The 23,734-nt window shown below is 34.2% G+C and overlaps 2 protein-coding genes across 2 annotated transcripts; both read left to right on the top strand.

Annotated features, from left to right (window-relative positions):
* The first annotated feature begins 872 nt into the window (after positions 1-872).
* On the top strand, positions 873-4,645 carry LOC117913940 (probable uridine nucleosidase 2). The gene is made up of 9 exons (XM_034829073.1): positions 873-1,011; positions 1,140-1,255; positions 1,439-1,498; positions 1,914-2,099; positions 2,184-2,288; positions 2,717-2,813; positions 2,930-3,037; positions 3,151-3,286; positions 4,156-4,645. The coding sequence occupies exons 1-9, from the start codon at positions 966-968 to the stop codon at positions 4,262-4,264; spliced, it is 963 nt and encodes a 320-aa protein (XP_034684964.1). The 5' UTR covers positions 873-965; the 3' UTR covers positions 4,265-4,645.
* A 1,368-nt stretch (positions 4,646-6,013) lies between these two features.
* LOC117915109 (inositol 1,3,4-trisphosphate 5/6-kinase 4) lies at positions 6,014-22,384 on the top strand. The gene is made up of 13 exons (XM_034830680.1): positions 6,014-6,232; positions 6,937-6,972; positions 7,731-7,929; positions 11,355-11,381; positions 11,589-11,683; positions 12,834-12,902; positions 13,267-13,469; positions 14,405-14,558; positions 16,525-16,638; positions 18,020-18,082; positions 19,277-19,422; positions 19,527-19,659; positions 21,855-22,384. Exons 1-13 carry the CDS (start codon positions 6,098-6,100, stop codon positions 22,026-22,028), a joined length of 1,548 nt encoding a protein of 515 aa, XP_034686571.1. The 5' UTR covers positions 6,014-6,097; the 3' UTR covers positions 22,029-22,384.
* The last annotated feature ends 1,350 nt before the right edge of the window (positions 22,385-23,734 follow it).

The following is a 23,734-nucleotide window of genomic DNA, read 5'->3' as shown; positions in this document are numbered from 1 at the left end:
TACAGTTATGCCATCTTTTATATTATCTTTTCTTCGGACCCCTTACCTTTTCATTTAAACGCCAATCAAAATGTCAACCATCCAGATTAAAATGGTCACTGAAGCCTGTACAAATAAGGGATTAATCACACATGTCATATATTTTAGTTTGAATCCAGGATTGGACCGTTAACTTACATAAACTGTCTCGTTCAGTCAATGTTATTTGGTCACAATTCAATCATATAACTTTTAAATTGAACTACTAACTTTTTCAATTCAATAATCGATCTAATTTTTAAAATATTGATAAGGTGTAATAATGGTTTCGGATTTGGATAACAAGTGTTTTTATTTATTTATTTTTATTTAATAAGAAAAACGTTAGAGCATAACTTCTTAATATAAATGAAAAAATATGTAAGTTTTATTATTTTTAATGATAAAAGGTTTGATTGAAAAATGTTTTGTTAGTTGAATAGTCTTAAAAGCATTGGATGATAGGTGATTGAGAACCCTTAAAGATGTTTATATATATATATATATATATATATATATATATGTCATTGTACAACATTAAAATTATGTTTGGTTTTTGAAAAGTATTAAATTAAAAAACACGTGTTTATGTTTTATTGTACTCTTAAAAAAAATATAAAAAAAATCAAATACAATTAAAATTAATTAAAAATTTATACAAATTTTAAATTATTATATTATTATGTAAACAAAATTAAAATAATTATTATTGTTTGACACGTGTCGCGTGTGCATTATAATTTATGGCTAGTATTATTTAAATAAAAAGTCCACTTCGTTGGAAGACACTTTTGGTAACGCTACGCGAGATGTGTATTATTTTTAATATTTTATTTGAATCAAATTCCATTAAACGGTCCTCTTTTTTGTAACCTTCGGGTTGGAGACTCACAGGCGTTTAATCGGATCCTCTGCTGTTACGTTTTGGTACAATTCATCTCCTCGCCATGGCGGAACCCAAGAAGATTATCATTGACACAGACCCTGGGATCGGTATGCTGCCTTCCTTTGCTCAGCCAAACGGATCGTCACTCCAAAATCTCAATTTTAATCCATTTCTCTCTGTAATAATCTGCCCTAATTCACTCGGTTTATCCCTCTTTCGATTTATGCATCTTCAGATGATGCCATGGCCATATTTGTGGCTCTGCAGTCACCCGAAGTGGACGTCATCGGACTCACTACCATCTACGGCAACGTCTACACCACTCTGGCCACTAGAAATGCTTTACATTTGGTAAGTTTCTTGTGTGTAATCGTAATCAATCCTATTGAGACTTTATGAATCGCTGTTACTTACGTTTTCTAATAGCTTTAGAGTAGTTTTCATCTTGTTGATTTGAATCAGTACTCTCTGTCTGAGATTGAAATTTTGATCAAGTAATAATATTGAGTGTGATTTTTGTGTTTATGGGTTTAGTTGGAGATCGCGGGGAGGACAGATATCCCAGTGGCTGAAGGATCTCATGTGACAATAACTGTATGCGCTCATCTTTTAGCATTCCACCACTTTTTTGGTTATGTGATTATGCCATGTTTGGTGCTGATCTGTTGAAAATTTTTCGTTGAAGTTTGGAGTGGAATTGGTTTCCACCACTTGTTACGTGCCTTACTGGTGTTTCTGTTTGAAGAACTGTGAAATCTGAGTCTTTTTTAGCTTACAGACATATCAAGTTTATTTTACTTAATTCATTGAATAGTTTGCTTACCTTTGTGGATAATTTACCAATTTTTTTTTATGTTAGCCCTACTTTGGAACTCATGACTAGTGATGAAACTCTTAGCCACAAAATGGAAAATACACCTGCACAAGTTAAATTATACAACTAATTTTGTGCTCTGGGTTGTGTGGCTCATGACTATCTCTGTTTTTTTTTTTTTTTCGTTTTGTGAAGAAAGGTACAAAACTCCGTATTGCTGATTTTGTCCATGGTGCGGATGGACTTGGAAACCAAAACTTCCCTCCACCAGCAGGAAAGCCAATTGAACAGTCAGCAGCTGCTTTTCTTATCGAGCAAGCTAAACTTTATCCTGGAAAAGTCACAGTGGTGGCACTGGGTCCACTTACAAATATTGCACTGGTCAGGGACTTGATCATTTGGCATGGGTTTTGAATGTAAGTTCCACCTTTTAACATTTCGTAACATATCTACTATTGGTTACAGGCTATTGAACTAGATCCTGGGTTTTCCAAAAACATTGGGCAGATTGTTCTTCTTGGTGGTGCTTTTGCTGTAAATGGGAATGTGAATCCAGCAGCTGAGGCCAATGTAAGTTTTTCAAATCTGTGTGCATGGATACAAAATGGCATCAATGTGACCTCTAAAGGCCCACAATATGTCTTACTATAGCATCCCCATTATGCATTTTTAGTTTTTAACTCTTCATTGGATTATAGTAGATGTGGTGGGTTTGCTATAATTCTGTCTCGCAGGTCTAGTAACAAGACTTGTCTAAACTGCTTCGGTTTAACATGTTTGTTGTTTCTTCATTCGTAGTCAAGAGGCAGGAGGGTGGGAGGTATCATGGTTGAGCATAACCTGTGCTGAAGTTTATCTATTTCTGCAATTATTTCTTTTATAAATAAGCTTTGAAACTAAACCTTCTGAAGCAATCTCCATTCTTCCTACCTACATTGTGATACTATTCTCTCTCTCTCTCTCTCTAATCCTCTTTGGTCTCTGGATGGAATGATCAGATATTTTGCGATCCAGAAGCTGCAGATATTGTATTCACAAGTGGAGCAGACATTCTGGCTGTGGGGATAAATGTTACCCATCAAGTTGTATTGACAGGTGACCTTTGTAATCTCATATATCCATACAGTAGGAACATTTTTTCCTTTATAGAATGGAAACAGTTCATTTTCTTTCTCTTTGAATTGATTCTGATGCATGTCTGAATGTTGTAGATGCTGATCGAGAAAAGCTGGCACAGTCCAATGGGAAATTTGCCCAGTACCTGTGCAAGATCTTAGAGGTCTATTTCTCTTATCATCGCGATGCATACAACACCAAAGGTTTGTTTATTGAAATGGGGTAGTGGAACCCTGATAATTAGTAGGAACATGATCATTTGACATGCTGATGTTAGTTTCATTGACATGCTGATGATAGTTTGGGCTTTTTGTAGGTGTTTATCTCCATGATCCAACAGCCCTTCTTGCTGCTGTTAATCCCTCACTGATCACTTACACAGAAGGTGTTGTTAGAGTACAAACAAGTGGCATCACTAGGGGCCTTACACTATTTTATAACAAACAAAAGAGGTAGATTATCTGTCCACTTAAAATCATAACTTCTTTTTTTGGGTCTTGGAAATCACATGAAAACAAAATGATCGATTGTGATTATTAGTAGTGTTGTTGCATAAATGGATTGAAACTAAAATCACAAAAATGATAGGAAAAATGCCAGTTTATTAAAAATTAGATGCTTTCTTGATATCTCGAACCAATTTTAAGGGAAGTTGATGTTTAAGGGAAAGAAGAAACAGTGTGGATCAAAATCAGTGGAAATAAAATAGATAGACTATTTTAATGCTGGAAAGTATTAACAGTTTAATTTCATTTTCATTTGGTTTCCAGATGCCATTAAGAATTTGCTCCAGGATTAGGGTGTATTCCTAGACTTATTGATCATGTCTACAATTCTTACTTACCTAATTTCAAGGTTGCTCTGCTTCATTTAAATTCAATCTTTTTAAAGCATGCTATTTATTACAATTCTTACTTATTTCAGAGATACAGCATGGTCTGCTATTATTGAGTAGGACACTGATGAAACCAACTAGTGAAGATTTTTTTTTTTTTGTAACAGAAAATAAATAAATTGAATTGTTTTTTGAAATCCATTTTTAACATCTGTGAATAAGAATTTAAGAATTCTGTTTTGTCTCCAAACGTAATGCCTTTTTGGAGAAGACATATATTAGATATGGAGAGAGAACAAAAGGAACTGAAAACTGTAGCTTGCTTTCGTGATGCCTGCTTGAGTGAGTCACTCTTCCTGCTTGCAAGGAACAAGATCTTACTGTTCCTAAAACATGCAGCAGCTAGATCTTAGAGTTCAGTGTCATATTACCCTCTTTGTATCCTCTTCACTGAATCATGTGTTTTACCATTTTGAAACAAACCAGGTTTGCTGAAGTCACCGAATGGACTGACAAACCCACAGTCAAGGTGGCAGTCACAGTTGATGCTCCCGCGGTTGTCAAGTTGGTCATGGATCGGCTTATTGATTCATAGAGAGTATAAAGACAGGAACTTACTGATATTTCAGGAGGCTTCTGCTTCTTCCATTGTTGTCATCGGTTCTCAGCATTGCCCTTCAAGTCAATGGCCTTGACTCTTGGTAGCCGCACATTGCAAAACCACTCATGTTGAATACAAACCCAAGTTTCTGATTTGGTTACTGCACCAGTCGAGTGCATCTCTGCATCTCTAAATAGTCATAAAATTGTGAAAGTACAGTTCTCTACTTGTTTCAGAAGTGTAACAGTGCTAATGTTGGTTTTAGCATATGAATTGAACCTGTAGTTGTCAATGTTGGTTCTAGAGGAAATTTGAAAGAGGTTTAAAACCATTGTTGACAATGCTATTCTAATGCATATGTACCAGATCGTATTTGATAGTGTCAGCTTTAAAATAATTTTATAAAATATTTAAAATCGATATTGATAATGTTTTCTTAAACTTTCCATAAAACCAATATCATCAACTATGATTTTAAATCTTTTTTTTTTCAATTAATTTAAAATCAATATTGTCAGAATTGGTTTTGTTATATAAAACAAAATTTTGATTGATTTTAAAAAGACTTTTAGAACGTGTTTTACAATAATTTTGGAAATTGTTTTTAGTATTTTAAAAAATTTATCCTATCTCATAAGTGTTTTTCTTTTAAAAAAAATATATATTTAGAATATGTTTAACAATTGTTTTAGCATTTTTATTACTTGAAAAAAAAATTGAAGTATTAGAAAAGTTAAAAATACTTTATAAAATCATTATCAAATGCATTTGATAGTTTCTATTTAAAGTGTTTATGGTAAAAGTGCATTTAATAGTGATTTTAAAAAACGTTTCTAACATTTCTAACATTTAAATAATATAAATTTTAAGTGTTAAAAAATTTGCAAACACAATCTAAAATGTTTCTAGCATTTATAACACTTAAATTATATATATTTTTAAGTGTTAAAAAGTTTGGACACATTTTATAAAATTATTGTTAAATGGGTTTTAAAAGTGTTTTCAAAAGATTCATATATTAAAAGATAAAAAATTTTAAGTGCCAAAAATATTAGATGCGTTTCTTATAATTATTATCAAATTGATTAATATTTCTTTAAAAAACACTGAGTGCTTTTTCAAGTGATTTTTCAAACTTTTAGAAATGTTGCTTAAATTTTATCACACCTAAATTATTTTTCAAATTAAAAATATTTTCTAAAATCACTGTAAAATAAATTTGTAAAATACCCAAAATTGGGTTTATGAAATTCAAAGTACTTCACAAATTTTACCACAGAGACTATTCAAGAGGTGTCCACTTTTATAGGATTAAATATTATTTTCTGCGTCCATATTGAAAAAGTATCTAATATTATAATTTTTTTGTAATTTATGTATGATCTCATTATATTATATTTTATTCATACTTAAGTCTTAATTTATTTATGACCTAGATTTCATTGCACATTTTAAATAGTCTAAATTCAGTAGCATTTTTATTTTTATTTTTTATTTGTTTTTAGGAGAATTTACAATTCACATATTTTTGTTAAACATTCTCATTTTTTATTATTTATTACTTCAAAATTGGAATTTAATTTTCATTTTTATCATCCCCAAAATATCGTTAATGAAATTGGAATTTTATTCGTTAATAAAAATAAATAAATAAAAATGCTGATAAAAAAAGAGTAAAATAAAATTTATTATTTTCCATTTTTAAAGTTCACTTTCATCAGTTCATGGAATAATTTCATTATTTGGTAAAACAGCAATACGCACTTCAAAGTCGTGTGTAGCTTCACTGATCTCTTTCCCTTCTCCGGCGACACACACGGAGGGAGAATGGGTGGTGGCGTTCGGAGAATCGTGTTGGACGAGTCGGTTCTATTCGGCTGCGAAGACCCTAACGGAAAAGATTCTCTATTACCTGCAGCCGAATATCTCCTCCGTAAGCTTCGCCATTCCACCATCCCCACGGTAATTCTCATCAATTCCACATTAAATCCTATGTGGCCAAATTGTCCTTTCTTTTCTTTTCACTTCTTTTCCCCATTTTCTTGCCAATCAAATGGGTGTCTGGTGTTTTTTTCCTTTAAATTTGAATTTGCTTGGTTTACGGGACTATTTCAATCAATGTGTTCGGGTTTCCTCCTTTTCTTACCAACCATGTGGGTTTTGCGTTTTTAAAATGGGCGTCTTTTGTTTTTCAGAGAATTAGTTGATTTTGGAAGAAAAACGTGTTTTTTACTTCTTATTTATTTATTTATTAATCTAGCTTCAATCAATGTTTTCAGGCTTTCCTTTTTGTTACTCACCAAATGGGTCTTCCGTTTTTAAAATGGGTATTTAGAAATGGTTGATTTTTGAAGAAAAGTCGTTTTTTTCTTCAAAATATTTTTAAATTTGGTTATTTATGGGACCATTTCATATGAAATAGGGAATCAATCAATTTTACTAAAGGGAAAAAGAGTTCAAATATTTAGTTATGTGGTTGTTTAGTGGAAACAGAACTACATTTTTTTGCCATAGATTATATTTTGTATGTGATAGTGTGGAAACACTAAGAAATGTACTTCTTTTTCATATATATAGATATGAGGATGTTATTTACCCAATTTTTCTTTATCATTTTCTTGTTTTATTATATTACACTGACTTGCATAATGTACTTCATTTTGCAGGGAATTTCTTACAGACATGATCTTTCAGCTCAAAAGGTTGTTGTCCTTGTATTATTTGAGTTATGGGAGGGAATTATATTATATGAAATACTTCTATGTCGAAATAAAATAACCTCATCTTGTTTCTTTCTTTCAATCGGATAACCAAGAAATATATGACACTTTAAATTCAACTTCTCACTTACCATTTAACTGACAGTAGGGTTTTCATCTTCCATTTGTGCAATCCTAATACTTGTAATATCAGTTTCTAACTTGCTCAATATCTGAAGGTGTTGCTTGCATCCTTGTTTATTGCTCATTTGTGTGTTTTAAATAAATTTATTGTTGAGTCCTTTGAATTTGTAAATTACTCTCCATAGTTTTAGTTTGCAAGAACTTCCTTTCTAGTGTTTTTGGTTGATACTGCAGTATTTCCAATCTTGTTTTGATGCCACAGCCTGTAGCATGGAATTATTTTACTGAAGCTTTTTAAGAAAAAATGGATTTATGGGAGAGAACTCGTTGTGGATGCCTTGGTATTGATGTTTCTTAAAGGATAAAATTATTAACCAGAAATATCAGTTTACTTGCACTGTGGTTGTTTTTGCCTTATCTTCAGCTTAAGGTTTGGTGATTTCTGGTTATCCAAGGAAGAGAGCCTTTAGAAAGTAACATAAATGGTGATGGAAATAGTTGGGAAATTCTTGGAGATATTTTAGAAAGAAAACGGATTAGCCAATGTATTGATGTTGCTGATTTATTTTATGACTGATGATATACTCTGATTGACAATTGTATCTTCATGCTTGTAGGCAAGTCTTCTTCAAGGGGTAGCTGTACAATACTCTTTTGATTGCTTTGTACTGGATGAATCTTCTACAATTGATGCTTTAAATGAAATTCAACTAGCTTGGGGTGACATTGGAGGGAGCATTTTGTATTTAGTTTCTGACAACAATGATGACCTCCTTCTTAAACTAAGGACTCATGGTTGGCTGCTTGTCATTCTAAGTAAGTGCCACTAACCTTTTTCCCACCACGGAAAATGGAATTTAGGGGGATATATGGTTTTATGTTAGGACACATGCACAACACATGGAGTTTGAGTCTTTTAGAAGGCATCAATAGTCTGTTAATGAGACTTATATGGTTAGTATGATGGATTGGGTGCCAAGATTGCTTTAAGGGACACCCAGAGGCATCCTTGGGAAGCCATTTCACAGGATATGTTAGTAAGAGGTCTAGGGTTTGCTGTTAGAAGGATTTCTGCTGGGAAGATAGCACCTTGGATACTTTGTACCTGCATCTTTTCAGACTACTCCTACAGGAGCCCCTGACATCAATTTTTCATTTGTGTGAACCCCATGTTTTTTTAAATTTTTACTTCTAGAGTAACCTTAGGGACATCTAACCCTCCATCAATGACTTTCTGAATGTTACCTCTTTGACTCTTTACCTGGGGAGTCAAGCTGGCATTTGAAAATTGTTCACTTCTCTTTTAAATTGTTTTTCCAAGGGTTGATGGGAGAGGATGGGTTCTTCTCCCTTTCCTTCAAGGAGGTTATTTTGGAAGGCTAAGGTTCTTTATAAAGTTAAGTCCTTCTCTTGGTAATGCCAAGGTTAGTACTAATGTATGCCTTTAGAGAGGAGAAAATCTTGTTATGTGTTGTTCCTATTTTGCATTTTCTAGTGCTTTTTGGTTTTGGGGTGTATCAATGTCACTCTTAAGCTCGGGGATGTATCACCCAAATGATGGTGATGTCGAATGTTATCAAAGGCTTGACCTGTCCTCATGGGACACTAATTGGTTTTCAAATGAGATGGTCAAAGCTTGATCTAAGAATTGGTATTAGAGTTAAGGATCATGGGTTCAAGTCACGGGAGTATCATGTTGGGTGAGGAATTGTTGGGGTATAATGCCGCTCTTAAGCCCTAGATGGGTCACCCCAATGATGCTAATGTCAAATGCCATAAAAGGCTTGACCTATTCTCACCAGGCACCAATATGTTTATAGATGAGATGGCCAAAGCCTGATCCAAGATTTAGCCTTTGGCAGTAGCTGTTTTTTTCAGTTGGTTTTGATGGAATGGCCCATAGAGAAGCATAGTTGATTATGGTGATTGAACCTTGTTCTTTGGATAGAGCAAGAGAGTCAAGGATGCAATGGTGTAGATATATGGGAGAGGATGATGTTCTATGTTTGGGTGTTAATTACCACAGGGTTCTACAGTATTCCTTTGAAGTTGACTTTGTTTTGATTCATGTTTGTGTCTATGGTTTGCAGTGCAGGAGACTTTTGAGTTGGATACCCCCCAACACCACCACCAAGAAGCTGAAGTCAATTTTCATGAATTTGGTCAAGGGAGTTCAGTTCAGCAAAGCATACTAGGATTATTAGGAATCACAATGGCATTATTATCTTCTCCTTCTTGATACTTGCTGAGATCGGCTTTAAGATTGAAGCAGAGATTCAGGTGGTTTTGCAAAGTTTTAGTGAAGCTACCGATAAAGGTTTTATGGGCATATCATTTAGGTTGACTCTTCTGCTGTTATCTTGTAGATGGAACAGAGGGTCCTGGGCTCATGGTGATATGGTATTTGATGAGGGAGATTAAGGATATTTTTCTTGAGTTTGTGTTTGTAGCTGAGGTGGATTGCTAGAAAGCAATTATCAAAGGGGATTCCTTAACCAGGAGAGGAGCTGCGATTCTGGAGGAGTTTAGAGGAGACATAGTTCCTAATTGTTGTTTGGGTGGTTAAGTTGTACATAGCCTTAGCAACTTAGTTTTTTGTTCCTTGGTATTCATCCTTGTTGATATCCAATTCTTCATCATTAAAGTTTCATTTCATATTGAAAAGAATGAAGTCTTAAGACATAAAGTAGGATACCCTACCAACTACTACAAAACCTGTGTCGATATCCCGAAGCAAAGTTGAAAGTGATTTGTCTCAATTCTCTTTGAGATTGGATGTGGATGGGGACTCTATACACGCAGATTGTGCTAGTTTGGATACTAATTGGAAATCTGTAGGTTTAGATTGTGGTTTTCCACTCTCTCTATTTGACCTGCTCCAACCTAGCTTCGCTGAGTTAACCTCCGTATGTTACTCTGCTGCACCTTTTCTTCCACTTCTTCTAAGTTCTCTTAGTTGGCATTTGTATTCCAAGATGTGTCGTCATTGTCCTCTCTTAAGTTCCATCTTAGAGATCTGTTGAATCAGATGGTAACTTGATCAGATGATATAACTAGGTGTGTGAAAAAGCTCCAAGTCCCATTGGGCTAGCACAAAATGTTTGGGCTTTAACCTGGTGTAGCCCTGATTTGAGAACTTCCTCTGCCCTTCTTGCACACTCCTCCACCTCAGTGACACACATGCACAAACTTAAAAGGAAAAAGGATATCCTGCCAACCACATATAAGCTTAGTGCCCATTTCTAGGACCAAGCTGGAAGCTACTTGCTTCTATTCTCTTTGGGATTGAGGACTATATAGGTCTAAATTGTGATAGTAGGATTTAGAAGGGGGAAATTGTAGTAGTTTTTCTATCTCTTTACCTGACATCCTCCAATATAGCTTCACCATGTTAACCATCCTATGTCATGTTGTCATGCCCCTTATTTGACTTCTTTAATTCTCTTGGTTGGCCTTCATATTCTGAAAAATGGCATGCAGCTGTAGCAAATGCCTTGTCTTTGTTTAAATTCCACCTTGGAGATCTGTTAGATCAGATGGTAACTTGATCAGATGATCTTATTAGGGTTGTAAAAGTGCTCCAAGGCCAGCCAGCTTAATGCAAAATGTTTGGCTTCAACATGGCCTAACCTCAAACAGAAACTGCCTCTGCCCCTTTCGCCCACTTCTCCTCCCTTGTATTCTCCATCTCCAATGCTATGCACAGCTCTCTCTCTCTCCCAAAGCCCCGTTTTTCTTCCCTTCCTTTTTCCTGGTCCCCTTCTCCTTCTTATCTCCTGCTTTCTCCACCTCCTATGCTCTGACGTTCTCTTATCAAAACCAGAAGATGACATGTATATCTCTCTGTTCCCTTTGGCCCTCCTCCTCTTCTCATCTTCCGCTCTCTCTATCTCTTACTCTTTCACTTTCCTTTATCAAAATCAGAAGAGGAAGTGGTTCCTCTTTTATGTACTTAGTAGAGAGCATAGTGGTCCAGCAATGTACTCATGGTACATATACAAGGAGTTACTGCCCATATGAGATGCCCTTCAGAAGAAATTGTTGGATCAGATATCAAGCTTTTAGGTTCTCTAAATGGTGGCTTAAGTTAGTTTTCCATTCCAGTGAAAGTGATAGTTGATTGGGCAATCATAACCCTTCAAATCTGTTTATTTTGTTTTGCCAATGCAAGATTATACTTTTTTTTGGGTATAAATAAGAATGCTTGTGACCATCTAATTGTCTTGATTTTCATTTCACAGGATCTACTGGGCAAGAATCAAAAGATGGTGCGCACCACCTCCTTCCTTGTTCATAATACATAAAGTTCTTTTTGTGTACCTTGTTCCAACCTGTATTACTCAATTCTTTGGTACTTCATTTTATAATGCCTCCTACTATATGATATTTAGTTGGGGAAAAACATTGATAGACCTTGACTTTTTGGTGCTCGAACTTCTGTTGGCCGATGAAACTGACCTTCCTATTCCTTGCAGATGTTGATGGTGGTCCTGCAAGTGAAGATTCAAGCATGTTTTATATCAATAAACTAGAAGAGTTACCTTTGACTATTTGCCGCCTGAATAAAAAGGTTGCGATTGATTATCACTATCTTCAAATCGCTTCCATTATATGCTTTCAGATTTAAGAGTTGCACTTTTCAATTATCTTTCTACAAATTCCATGTTTAGTGATTCTTTTTGAGTCGTCATTTCATGAGCTGGGTTGCTAAAAACCTCAAAATGGGTGAAGTACTTGCGTTGAGAGCTATGTTGGGTGTGGGGTAGGATTGTTTTCCAGAAACCTTTTATGCAGGTCTTAAGAGTTTCACCTCAGCAATAGAGCTCATTGCTGATCCAGTGGTGGATTATAGTTGTATCAGATATAGGTTGGCTATGATTCTTAGGCTGTTAGCTTCAATAATCAATGCAGGCCCTTGCTTCAAATCAAGGAAAAAACCTTTCTTCACTGATATAGTTCATTGTGTCAACATGGCCCATTGTCTTATAAATTGAGGAGTGTTAAATATGGTCATATGTTTACACATGAGAGATGAGAGGCAGAGTCATATGTGAACATAAAAATGAACATCTTACCTTGAAATTTTGAGGATTACAGGAAAGAGAAAATATTTGCTTATGTCAACTTTGCTAGATTGGTTTAAGGGTGACTTGGGGCAAGTGTGATTGAAGTTTCTTCATCCACGCCAACTACATAGGTGGCATCCTTAATTAGATAGATGAATGTGATACAAAGACTAGGAATTCTAATTTTCTTTTCCATATGGGTATTTTGTAAAATTTTTATTATTCAATTGCAGGGTTTGGGTCTGTTTTATTCTTTTGTAGTAGCTAGAACACATTGCTTAATGTTCCTGAGAAGGGTTTTAGGTCAATAGGCTGTGTTTGATCTTGGATTAAATAGGGTGTGGAAGCATTTAGGCTGAAATGTCTAATCATTAGCCCCCTGCTTTCTTGTGCAAAATATGACTAGGTTTCTGGTGGTCCTTGTCTGAGGTTACACGATAAATATGAAATTTAAATCTTGTGGTTTGCATGGTGATATTATGCATTGATTGTGTCCATGCTCCATATTATTTGTTATTTTTGGGGTGAATTACGTTTGGGATTTTCTTCACTATTTATAAGTACAATATCAAGGGTCTTTTGTGAATGATATCATGTTCTCTGAAGTGAAATTGTTTATGTAAATGACATTTTTTATGCATCTCGTTGCCACAGGACATAAGCAATGATGTTGTGACAGTTGGTTACATCATGAAGCCATCTCGTGAAGAAGATTTTTCTAAGGTTAGGCTTTATATAGAAAAGAAAGCTGTCAGTGCACTAGAAAGGGAAGTATCAACTGTAAGATGGTTTTATGAAGCTATAGACATGTGGTCCAATATAAAATTGTAATACTTCCCACTAAAAGGGCCTCACTTAGGCGAGACTTAGAACAGGACCCAGTACGAATGTCATTCAAAGAATTTTATGCGACTTTAGCTGCTGTATAGTGTCTTGTTCTTTTGGAAAACACCTTTTAGATTCAATGACTAATCATTTTGTCAGGAATATGAATACAACACTAAAAATTTGTAAGCTATAACTACAATTTATACAATCTTTTCATAATATAGTTTGAGCTTATATAGTGTCCTTTTTATTTTGGCAGAGAGGTGCATTCCCCATGTATCCTTCTCAAAACGGGTTGATATTTATGCCTCTCACATTTGCACTCCCTATATCATCTCAACTGCAAGAAGTTGATGTGGTACTCCACAAAGCAACTGATGAAATTATGTCCATCAAGTTGAACAGTTCTTCAGAACTCTCAAACAGAATCACTTACACCAGAGGCATGCTGGAATTGGGAATGTAATTTCTTTATCTTTTAAAATGTTCTTATATCATTTATGAAGGATGGTTTCAGAAAAAACAGGATTGACATGTATTCTTTTACCAATGTTGTCACATGCCATCATATATGAGACTATATGAAGTTTTTCATATAGAATTGTTTGTCAATTATTCTGCCTTTCTAAATTTCAAAATATATGTCTGGATTATGAACTCATTTGTTTGTTAGAGAAATAAATGAAGTTTAAACAAAGTTATTGAAAGCCAAATTCTTAGAAGTCCATATTTGCTTAGGAATTCATTGACAAACATCATTGAGAATGATAAGTCTCCACTTCCTGTGCCAACCCTTCTTTTCTTTTTCAGAGGCCAACACATGTCTCACCTCACATTTCTATCAGGCTCCAAAGCTCATGTTTCTTACTTTTTGTAGTTATATTGCTTTTAGTTGTTTGGTGATGTGTTACATGCCTTGAATTCATCTTAATCACTAGAACTGTCTGTGTTCCTGTCCTTATAAATTGGTTCATGGGTTACATTTACCTCTTGTGCTATAGTTTTTGCACATTGTTATAATCCTATACTGGACTATTCATTGCATTTATAATTGCACATTGTTATAATCATATCCTGGACTATTCATTGCATTTATAATTGCACATTGTTATAATCTTATCCTGGACTATTCATTGCATTTATAATGCCAGTTCCTATTGCATAATTCGCTCTTTGAGTCTTCTTTTTCTTGGATAAGCACCCCATTTGATATTGTTTATGAAGCATGTTGAACATCAAGCAGCAATGTAATTGATGCAGAAATTTGAAATCCCACAAACAAAAATTTAGATGAAAGTATTGAAAGGATGAATATCTACAGTAAATTTTATATCTTCTTTAACTTTATTTTAATTGATAATGTAAGATTTTTCTAATGGGTATTGATTCTTGTACAGGTATATGGAACATCACCCAGACTTCTGTTTAATTGACCCATTTAATAACATTGACCCTGTAGTGGATCGGCTAAAAATCCAACAGATTCTACTTGGATTGGAAGATATCAACAGGCCAGGTTGCTGTAGAATCAGGGGGCCATATTTTCTCAAGGTCTTTTGCCAGAATGGTATCTATTTATACTTGCATTTAAAATTGACCAGTTAATGGAGAAAAGCTGGATCATTATCCTGCTCATGTTACAAGTGGACCTTTTTAATGGCAGCATTCAGATCTCAATGCTCCTGATAGGATCTAGTTACCAATTCTCAAGCTGCATTTCATGAAATTTAGGCAGATGGATCTCGCAATCCACTACACTAAAACCATAGTAATTTGACAATTGGATGTCATTGGGTTTACTTAAAGAAGCACCAATAATATAAGCAAAAAATATAGTAACAATGCCTAGCAAAAAAGTGCACCAGAGTACATAGGTTGTATATGAAGGATGCCAAAAAGCAAATAGAAAAAAGACAAAGGGGGCAACAAAACCCCCTTCCCCCTTTACCTAGTCCCCAACCGATCTACAAACTCTGCCATGGACGTGGAATTCTCATCTATATACCTCCTAACCTACAACAAAAGATTACAAACAAACAAGGATTTTAGTGCTTGATCCAAATTCTCACACTGTCAAGCAATCTCCAATTTCTCTCCTTTCATAATGTCCAAAACACACACATAAAGGGACAACCTTCCAACCTTCTTCCTTTTTTTTCCCCTCAAAAGATCTATGCCAACCTATAAGAGTTCCTCTTACTGATGAAGATATTTCTCATGCTATCCCAAATGAAGAGAATGCCAACTTTTATAGAACTCTTGCTTTAGCACAATGCTAGAGAATGTGATCAACTCTTTTCTCCTTTGCAAAGAAAGCATCTAATCACCAAAGATCATCTTCTCCTTTTCAGTTGATCTAAACTCGAGATTTTGCCCCAAGTTGCTCAGTAAGGTCTGAGATGCATGCCCATACACATGCATCTTCCCAACAGCAGCACTTTCCTCAATTTGATATGAACTCTGAAAAAAACAATCCTATGAGTTCTCATGGTAATGAGTCTTGGAAGACGCATGCCTTCCACCCTCTCATGCATAGGAAAAGATTGAGGTGGGAGGATTTTTGGGAGCAGCTATCCATTTTTGCCTTAGAGATAAAGTAATAGCACCCAGTAGAATATTTGTTTGGGTCATCTTGGATATTTTCAAGGGTGGTATGTTTATATATATAAACACATAAGTATGTATGCATGCGTGTATGCATGTATGTATCCATGAATACTTGTTGTCTCAGTTTTAAGTCAACTTCTGCAATCAGTATTGGGTTTTGATGTTCTTGTATATTTCCATTCAAAATCTACCTTCAAACTGTGAGATGTTTCAGAAACTAAGAAACCTAAGTTCTTCCCAAGATTGTCATTGTTTTATGCCAGGGTCAAAATTATTTAGATATGTTGGAGGCTGGTAATTTGAGTGTGGTTTTTTTTTTTTTTTTTCCCAGTATATCAGTTTCTCCACCAGCTGTTATGGTCAGTGTTCTATTGAGTTAATCTTTGCAAAGTTGTGCAGTTCATTAATCATAATATGTACAAATGGACGTATGTGTACCATGTAACAAAAACTACTCTCTCTCTCTCTCTCTCTCTATTTGAGGAAGTTCTGATCTGAGGCATGGTAAAAGAAATCATTAGAGATGGTATTGTTGTTCTCTCTCTCTCTGTGGATTGGGTAGGTTCACGATAGGGTGCGGTAGCGGGTTTTTGTGTCTTTGCGCCTTTTTGTCCTTTTTTCTTCGTATGCAACGTGTATACTTTCTTTCTTTTAATACAATTCTCATTTACCTATCAAAAAAAAAAAAAATGTTGTTCTCTCTCTCTCTCTCTCTCTCCTTCTCAAAAAAATAAACAAAATTGGTCTCATAATTAAGGGATTAATTGTTGCACTAATCAATACTGTAGGTTTTTTTTTTATCATTTGATCCAGTCACAGTTCATGTTTTGAATTTTGGCAATATGGAATCTTTTTGAATTTGGCCAAATTTTCTTTTCAAATTTAGTTACATTTGGTACTCAATATGCAGGTTGACAACTTCAATGAGCTCAATTTGATACAAAGGCTATCGGAAGCTAAACTATCTCTTCCAAGTATAGTGAAACCTCAAGTTGCTTGTGGTGTAGCTGATGCTCACAGTATGGTATTGCTTTTATTCCCCGTCATTTTCCCAATTCTGGTTTTAAGTGTTTGAGTTTTTCATGTTGTTGACGTCCAAACTAGTTGAGTAACTTCAATCAATTGTGAGTTTTATTTGCTTTGACATAGAGCCTGTTTGGGAGTGATTTAAAGAGGGCTAAAAGCACTTTCTAATGCTTGAAAGTGTTTCTTTACAGAAATTAGGTATTTGACAAACTTTTAAAAATCTAAAAATTTAGAGAATCATGTAAAGTGATTTATGGACAATCACCTGGTAGGTACTTCTTCCAAAAATCACTTTTTTGTTATGTAACACATTATCAAAAACATTTTTTTTCCCATATCCAAATTCTAAGTGATTCTCCTTATAAACATTTCTAATTGAAGTACTATTGACAAGAATTCTACAGACAAACTGTTTTTACGAGAATTACTCCCAAACCGACTAATAATATCAAGACTTTTTTTCCTAACTTCTGATTGAGCTCACCAGCAAAATGTATGCTTTTATTGTTTAAGCTATCAAGTTTCTTTTTTAAATGGTCAAAGCAATTGCATATGCTGCTAAAGGGTTTTGCTTAAATAGTATAAGAAGGTGGGTTATTTATCAGGATAGAATGGTATGTGTATTAACAACTATGGATGCATTGATCATACTTATAATATTAGTCATTGTTGGGCCTTCATTTTGACTTCTTCATGTTCTCTTGCTCATAATGTTTGTAAGCCTAACACTTAGGTTCCTTATGTCAAGTTGAGCCTGTTTTGATGTATACAAGCTGTTTTACTGGTCTTGACATACCAGTGTAATAAGGTAGTCATAGTCCTTTTGGGTTGTGTTGCACTCTAACATTTTTTATTTGGTAGTTTATTTTTAGTGTGTTGAGAGGAAACTAAGATTTAACTTTTTGTTGAGCTCAAAATTGGCCTTTTGACCTTGTTTAATCAGCAAAATTAAACAGAAAAATTAGTCTATTGACCTTGTTTAATGTCAACGTAATTGGCCTGATGAAAAGTTATTATTTGAATTTTTGTGGAGCTAGTATGATAGCTTGAGCATAGGTGATGTTTCTTTCATATGCAAAGTCTTTTTCTCCCAAACACGAAATAGGCAACTTGTTGGGTTTCTGAGGTCCTCAGCAAGGAAGTAGGCAGAAAACTAGGTCCATGGGCTTTATTAGGCATTTTTGTAACAATAGGTTTAATGTTCATCTGTGGACATTGTTTGTGGGTCAATACATGGAAACTAAAGAAATCCAAATTATTATTATTATTATTTTTTGCTTTGAGACAATGCAAATTCCTTATCCTAGTTGTTTTCTCTGATTTAAAAACCTTTTTTTTTATAGGTTTCTCTGATTTAAAAACATTACCTTGCTTGTCAGGCAATTGTGTTTAGAGTTGAAGATTATAAGGATTTGAGTGTTCCTCTTCCAGCTGTTATTCAGGTAAGCTACTTTTATTATAAAAAGTGACTCCAGTTCAGTTTTAATTTCTCTAACCCTGGCAGCAACATTAACTTTTTTGACACAATGTGGATATGAGTCCTTTTTATGTGGATCAGGAGGTGGTGCCAGTTTTGCAATATGATTCATTCCAATGGTAGTTTTATTCATGGAAGGTTCACATTGTTGATGGCATATCATATTTCCAATGTCCATATTGGGCACTAATTTGGTTCTTTTTGGGCTTCTTGCACCTCAACTTTCAAGGGCATTCCCCTTAATTTGGTTCAACTAGATTGGTTAGCGGTGTGTAGTTCCAAGGGTGTGGGTTAGTAAGGAGAGGTTTCTTTTTGTAATTACTACATAGCTTTTGCTCTTGGTATTCAATTGTTTAGTTTTCATTTGTGGGAGGATTCCTCATCCTTCTTTTGTATTTCCTATCTTCTAATTCAATATATTTCTTTGTTGTTTCCTATCAAAAATAAAAAATTTAAAAAAGAATTGGGCACTAAAGACATGATGAAGAACAAGACAGTTGCATTGTGTGAATTAGATCTTTCAGGGATGATAGATGAGGGTTTGTTCCAAGACTGTTGTTTTGTTTGTATTAAGATCTTTCAAGGATAATAGAATGCTTTCTTGAGGGCTTGTTTTGTTATAATCTGCATCAAGAACTAGTGCCACTCAGCTTTATTATGGAATTCAAAAGTTTTGGTATAGCCTGATTCAATTGATCTTTCATGGGACACTAGCTGATACAGAAAATTAGTATGTTCAGAAAAGAGTTTCACGTTTATCTTTATCTGTTGGAAATAGGCCTCCATAAGCTCCATTTTTTTTTTTCCATCTAGAGATAAGTTGTGATGCCTTCCATGTTCTGGGGAGAGAATCAAGTAGAAAAATAGGTGGTTAAGATCTTGCCTTTAGAATGTGAAGCTAGATGAGTGAAATATAGTGTTAGAATATGAAATAAATATAAGTGTTGCAAGACTTGGTATATTTTTGTTTTGAACAGACATGAACATTTGTTTGTCCTCAGAAGATAGGTAGAAGGTTTTTGACACTGAGACTTCAAATAAGTAAATGCAATCACATGAACACAAAATAGGTTTTAGTGTTGAAACATGACATTTTTTTTACCATTGAGTACTATTGTTAGAACCTTTTGATTGAAAATGAAAATAACTGGAACTGCAGGAATATGTGGATCATTCATCTACTCTGTTCAAATTTTATGTCTTGGGTGAGAAAGTTTTCTATGCAGTTAAGAAGTCTACACCAAATGCAGGTACCTTGAAGAAATTATGTGAGAAAAATGAACTGAAGCCTTTAATCTTTGACAGGTATCATCCGATTTCTCTTTTCTCCTCTCTCTTTCTTTTGGTGTATATATATATTTTGTAGAGCATGCCTTTGCAACTAATAACCCTATGATTCCTCTCCACAGCTTGAAGTCTTTACCCACTGGGAAAGAAAACCAGAATGTCAATGATCAAAGTATTGATATTAAGCTAGTGACAGATGCTGCAAGCTGGCTTAGGAGAGTGCTTGATCTTACCATTTTTGGCTTTGATGTTGTTGTAAGTGGCCCAGTAATTTTCTTCAACTGATTATTTTTCATAGAATAATTAACCAAAGGTTCAATTAGCTTTTGTGAATCTTAATTTAGGTGAAAATATTCCCCGTTAGGCAAATCTGCTTCTCCTTTCTCTTCTCTTTTCCTAAAGTTCAAAATAATTGTCATGACAGATGTCCAGCTAAAGACACATCCCCTGAAAGTTAAAACAAGAAAGAAAACCCAATGAAGAATTGTCATAGAAGGGTGGTTGGGATTAATTCTTTATTGTCTAAACCTTGATAAGAACCCTATGAAACCTCCACTGCCCCCCAGTGAGCTGTGTGGATTGAAGGCAGTGGATGCAGTCATGCAACCATGCTCTTAGACACCATACTTCTGTGGCTCCATTGTTTCAAATATTTTGCACTTATTTTTCTTTCATGCCTCATAAAAGAAAGTAAATGAAATCATCCTTCAATACTTTCAAACCTTTACAAGACCAAATTTACACCTTCAAGAAGCCAAAAACATGTAAAACTCAATAGACCCCCCACAGTTTTTGTCTAAGCAGAAATCCCAAAATACTGAGGGGAAAAAAAGAATAGAGTGTCAACGGATTCTAGAGAGTCTTACACATGATACATGTATTTACATTGCCAATTCTCTGGAAATTAGGTGGTCTACTGTTATCCAACACCATTTAGTGAACAAAACTAGGCACTTTGTTAGGGTGGGAGTGTTCTAGATGGGTGATAGAAAAAACAAGGCCTAATAGGATGGATATTTGACCTTAATGATATTCATACCCTCCTATTCCAGAGTGGCTTGGTTTGCTAACGACTGCTCGATTGAATCAAGCTCCCGATCTTGTTAGTTCCTTGGGAACACCCAGCACCAAAAACCACCAAGAGAGGATTCGAGGGAAGATGCCAGGGGTTTGGGATCACCAATCATGCTTCTTTGTGATAGAAATTTAGAAAATACCTCCAATATGATGTGAAATCAATGGTTGTATTTGGTTCAGTGAATGAAAGAACAAACTTTAACACTTACCTCTTTTCCTTTCAGTTTTACTTGATTTCCTTGATCTTAAGGATTTCATCTCATTAGTAGTCATTCTTGTGGAATAAGCACCTCAAAAATGGTATTCAAATTGAGTTCAACTACATTCTAGGAGATGAGGTTTCAGGCTTTTCTTGCAGGTCCACATGATATCCTTGTGTCGATCCATCCATATTTAACTTAGCCTTGTTCCTCTGGTGTATGTTAGGCTCTGACCCTGCAGTTCATTACAACCCAAATTATGTTGCTTCACTTAAGAGGTGATTTGAATCCATGAACTTGAGTTGACTCTGCCCCTAACCATCTACCCTTTATATCATTTTTTCTTTTGATAAGAAAATAATGCCAATATATTAAAAACCGTGAAAAAGATGGTGCACTGTAGCACGCAAGACATATAGAATGAGCGTCTATAGGTGTAACCAAAAAGAGAGAACACAAAAATCAACCCCCTCTCTTAGCAAGAACCCAACCCAATCTACAAAAGCAAATGAAGGCATATAACCTATATCTATGTACATCTTCACCCATGAAAACAAATTTCTATGAAAGGAGTTTTCCAAAGCTTAATCCAAATGATCCTCGTTATCAAATGATTTTCACTCCCTTTCTTTCCTTACAGTTCCAAAGATGCACAATGGAGCTGTTTTCCAAACCTTCTTGCGATTTTTACCGACAAATGAACCATACCACCCTAAGAGTCTCTGCAACAGTAGTAGCTTGCACCCAATGAATACCAAACAAAGTGAAAAACAACTGCGAAAGGATCCTTACTTGGCAAAGTAAAGAAGGATGTGATCTATAGACTATGGATTCCTCTTGAATTCTACAAAGAAAACATCTATTGACCAACGACCACCCTCTTTTTTGAAGCTGGTTGAGGGTCAAAACTTTTCCCTAGCTAGCCTCCCAAGTGAAAAAACTAACTTTAGAAACCATCTGCCTTTATATATGCAATCTTTTAGATGCATAGGAAATAGGCAAAAACATAGAAAATAAATTATGATAGATGATTAGCTTTTAAGTTGAGCTATTTTATTTAGAAGGTAATATATGAATAGTATATATCCTGTGTTAGATTTGATATTTTGGCTTCATCATTTTTCATACCCTTTCTTATTTCTCTTTTTCTATGTTACTGTGCTGGATTGTCAGATTCAAGAAGGCAGTGGTGACCATGTCATTGTGGATGTGAACTACCTTCCCTCCTTCAAAGAAGTTCCCGATAACACGGCGATACCTGCATTTTGGGATGCGATAAAAGAGAAGTTTGAGTCAAGAAAGAAGAAACAGGCAATTAACTCTGATCAGCCGTTTGTTGATCACTGAAAATATAATTAACTAACCCGAAAAAATAAGGTTTGAGGCCTAAGTCGTGATATGATTGCACTGGATTCTGTACCTAGAATAGATGCTGCATTGCTGTGTGTTCAGCAACTGCAGCAAGTATCAGGTGGAATTGAACCCTGGTCATCCACTCAGTACGTGACTCGAGTTATAATTTGCCTTTGTTATTATCCTTCAAAGTTTCATGTTTGTATTTCCTTTTATTTTTTCTCCCTGTTTTTCTTTTTTAAACTTTCCAGGGTCCAAACATATGGCCCCCTGTTGAATTTCTAGATGGTATTCCTTCCCAAACTTTTGGTGATTGAGAATGGTTTTTATTACAATGCTTCTTTTAGAAATGCACACTTTTTGTGGAGATTCTTGTAGAAGTGCTTTTAGCCAGAGCCATTTTGGAAGTTATAATCGTAAAAGTGCTTTTAGTGCATCATACTTTTCCTATAACATTTTAGAAACGCTTTTAAGGAGAATTATATAATATTTATATATAAATAAAAAAATGTTTTTGATAATACTTTTAGCAATGTATTATATTACAAAAAATTAATTTTTAAATAAGTGTTTATCAAGTCATTGCATAGAAAATCATGATTTTTACAGGTTTATCAAACTTCTAATATCTATGAGGAAATACTTTCAAACATTAGGAGAAGTTTTTAATAATCTCAAAATCATTCATAAATGGGTTGTTATTATAGGTAGAATCTATTAGTATTTAAATAGAGTGAAAAAAGGAAGCCTTTTTAAAGTCTTTTTTTTTTTGGGAAATATAGTTAAAAATTATTTTAGGTAATAATGATTTTTCAAATTGTAAAAATAATTTTTTGATATTATTTCTATTTGAAGCGTTGCTTAGTGAAAATATTTTCTTTAAAAAAATGTTTTTATAGATAATTAACTATTCATGTTCTTCTTCGTATATTTCAATTCTAAAAATGTTTTTTAAATTTTGCTAAACTAATTTTTCTTAAAGAATATTTTTCATATTAGAAGTGTTTCCTAAAAATACAATCAAATGGCCTCTAATTTTTGTAATAAAATTGGATTCTAACCTTTCATGGGTCACTTCCAAATCAACATTTCAAATTATAATCGTAAAAAATTAGGCTCCACACGCATAGATATATATAACATTTTTTTCCATTATTTTTATATATTTCAAATTAAGGAGAAATAATTCATTCTTTGTCGAGTTTTTTTTGCATTAATTGTTAACATCAACATTATAATCAACATAATCCAATCTTATATTATCCTCTTTATAATTTATAATTTATTTCATTATTTCATGTCGTTTTTATATCTTTCACGACAAAAATTATTTCTTCCTAAAGCTTTTGTAATAACTCATGTAAGTAAACTATCAATAGTTGTTTTATAATAAGCATAGTCCAATCCATTATACATTGAAATATAAGAATTTAATATTAGTGATTTTAACCCTTTTAAGGAGTGAGTGACACCATTATTGCAAGGATCAACCAAAATAATCTCCATAAGACAAATAAAATTTTATTAAAGATTGGCTTAATTATGATCATTTAATGTTTTATATATATATAAACGTGAAAGGTAAAAATCTCATAATTTATGGATTTTAGATTACTATTATTATTTCATTAATGTGAATTAAGAAAATTAATTTGGTTTTTAAGGTTGTTGTTGCGGTGCTTGGGGGACCAAGATTCTTA

Source organism: Vitis riparia, chromosome 5, assembly GCF_004353265.1.
Source record: "Vitis riparia cultivar Riparia Gloire de Montpellier isolate 1030 chromosome 5, EGFV_Vit.rip_1.0, whole genome shotgun sequence".
NCBI classification, from domain to species: domain Eukaryota; kingdom Viridiplantae; phylum Streptophyta; class Magnoliopsida; order Vitales; family Vitaceae; genus Vitis; species Vitis riparia.
This window is presented reverse-complemented; position numbering and strand designations above follow the sequence as displayed.

Bases quoted from the DNA above. Each gene is read 5' to 3' on its own strand.
- LOC117913940 (XM_034829073.1), top strand. From the start codon at position 966: ATGGCGGAACCCAAGAAGATTATCATTGACACAGACCCTGGGATCG. The intron at 1,012-1,139 runs GTATGCTGCCTT...ATGCATCTTCAG, and splicing joins TGACACAGACCCTGGGATCG to ATGATGCCATGGCCATATTT. The intron at 2,814-2,929 runs GTGACCTTTGTA...TGAATGTTGTAG, and splicing joins CCATCAAGTTGTATTGACAG to ATGCTGATCGAGAAAAGCTG.
- LOC117915109 (XM_034830680.1), top strand. From the start codon at position 6,098: ATGGGTGGTGGCGTTCGGAGAATCGTGTTGGACGAGTCGGTTCTATTC. The intron at 11,382-11,588 runs GTGCGCACCACC...TATTCCTTGCAG, and splicing joins TGGGCAAGAATCAAAAGATG to ATGTTGATGGTGGTCCTGCA. The intron at 13,470-14,404 runs GTAATTTCTTTA...ATTCTTGTACAG, and splicing joins GGCATGCTGGAATTGGGAAT to GTATATGGAACATCACCCAG.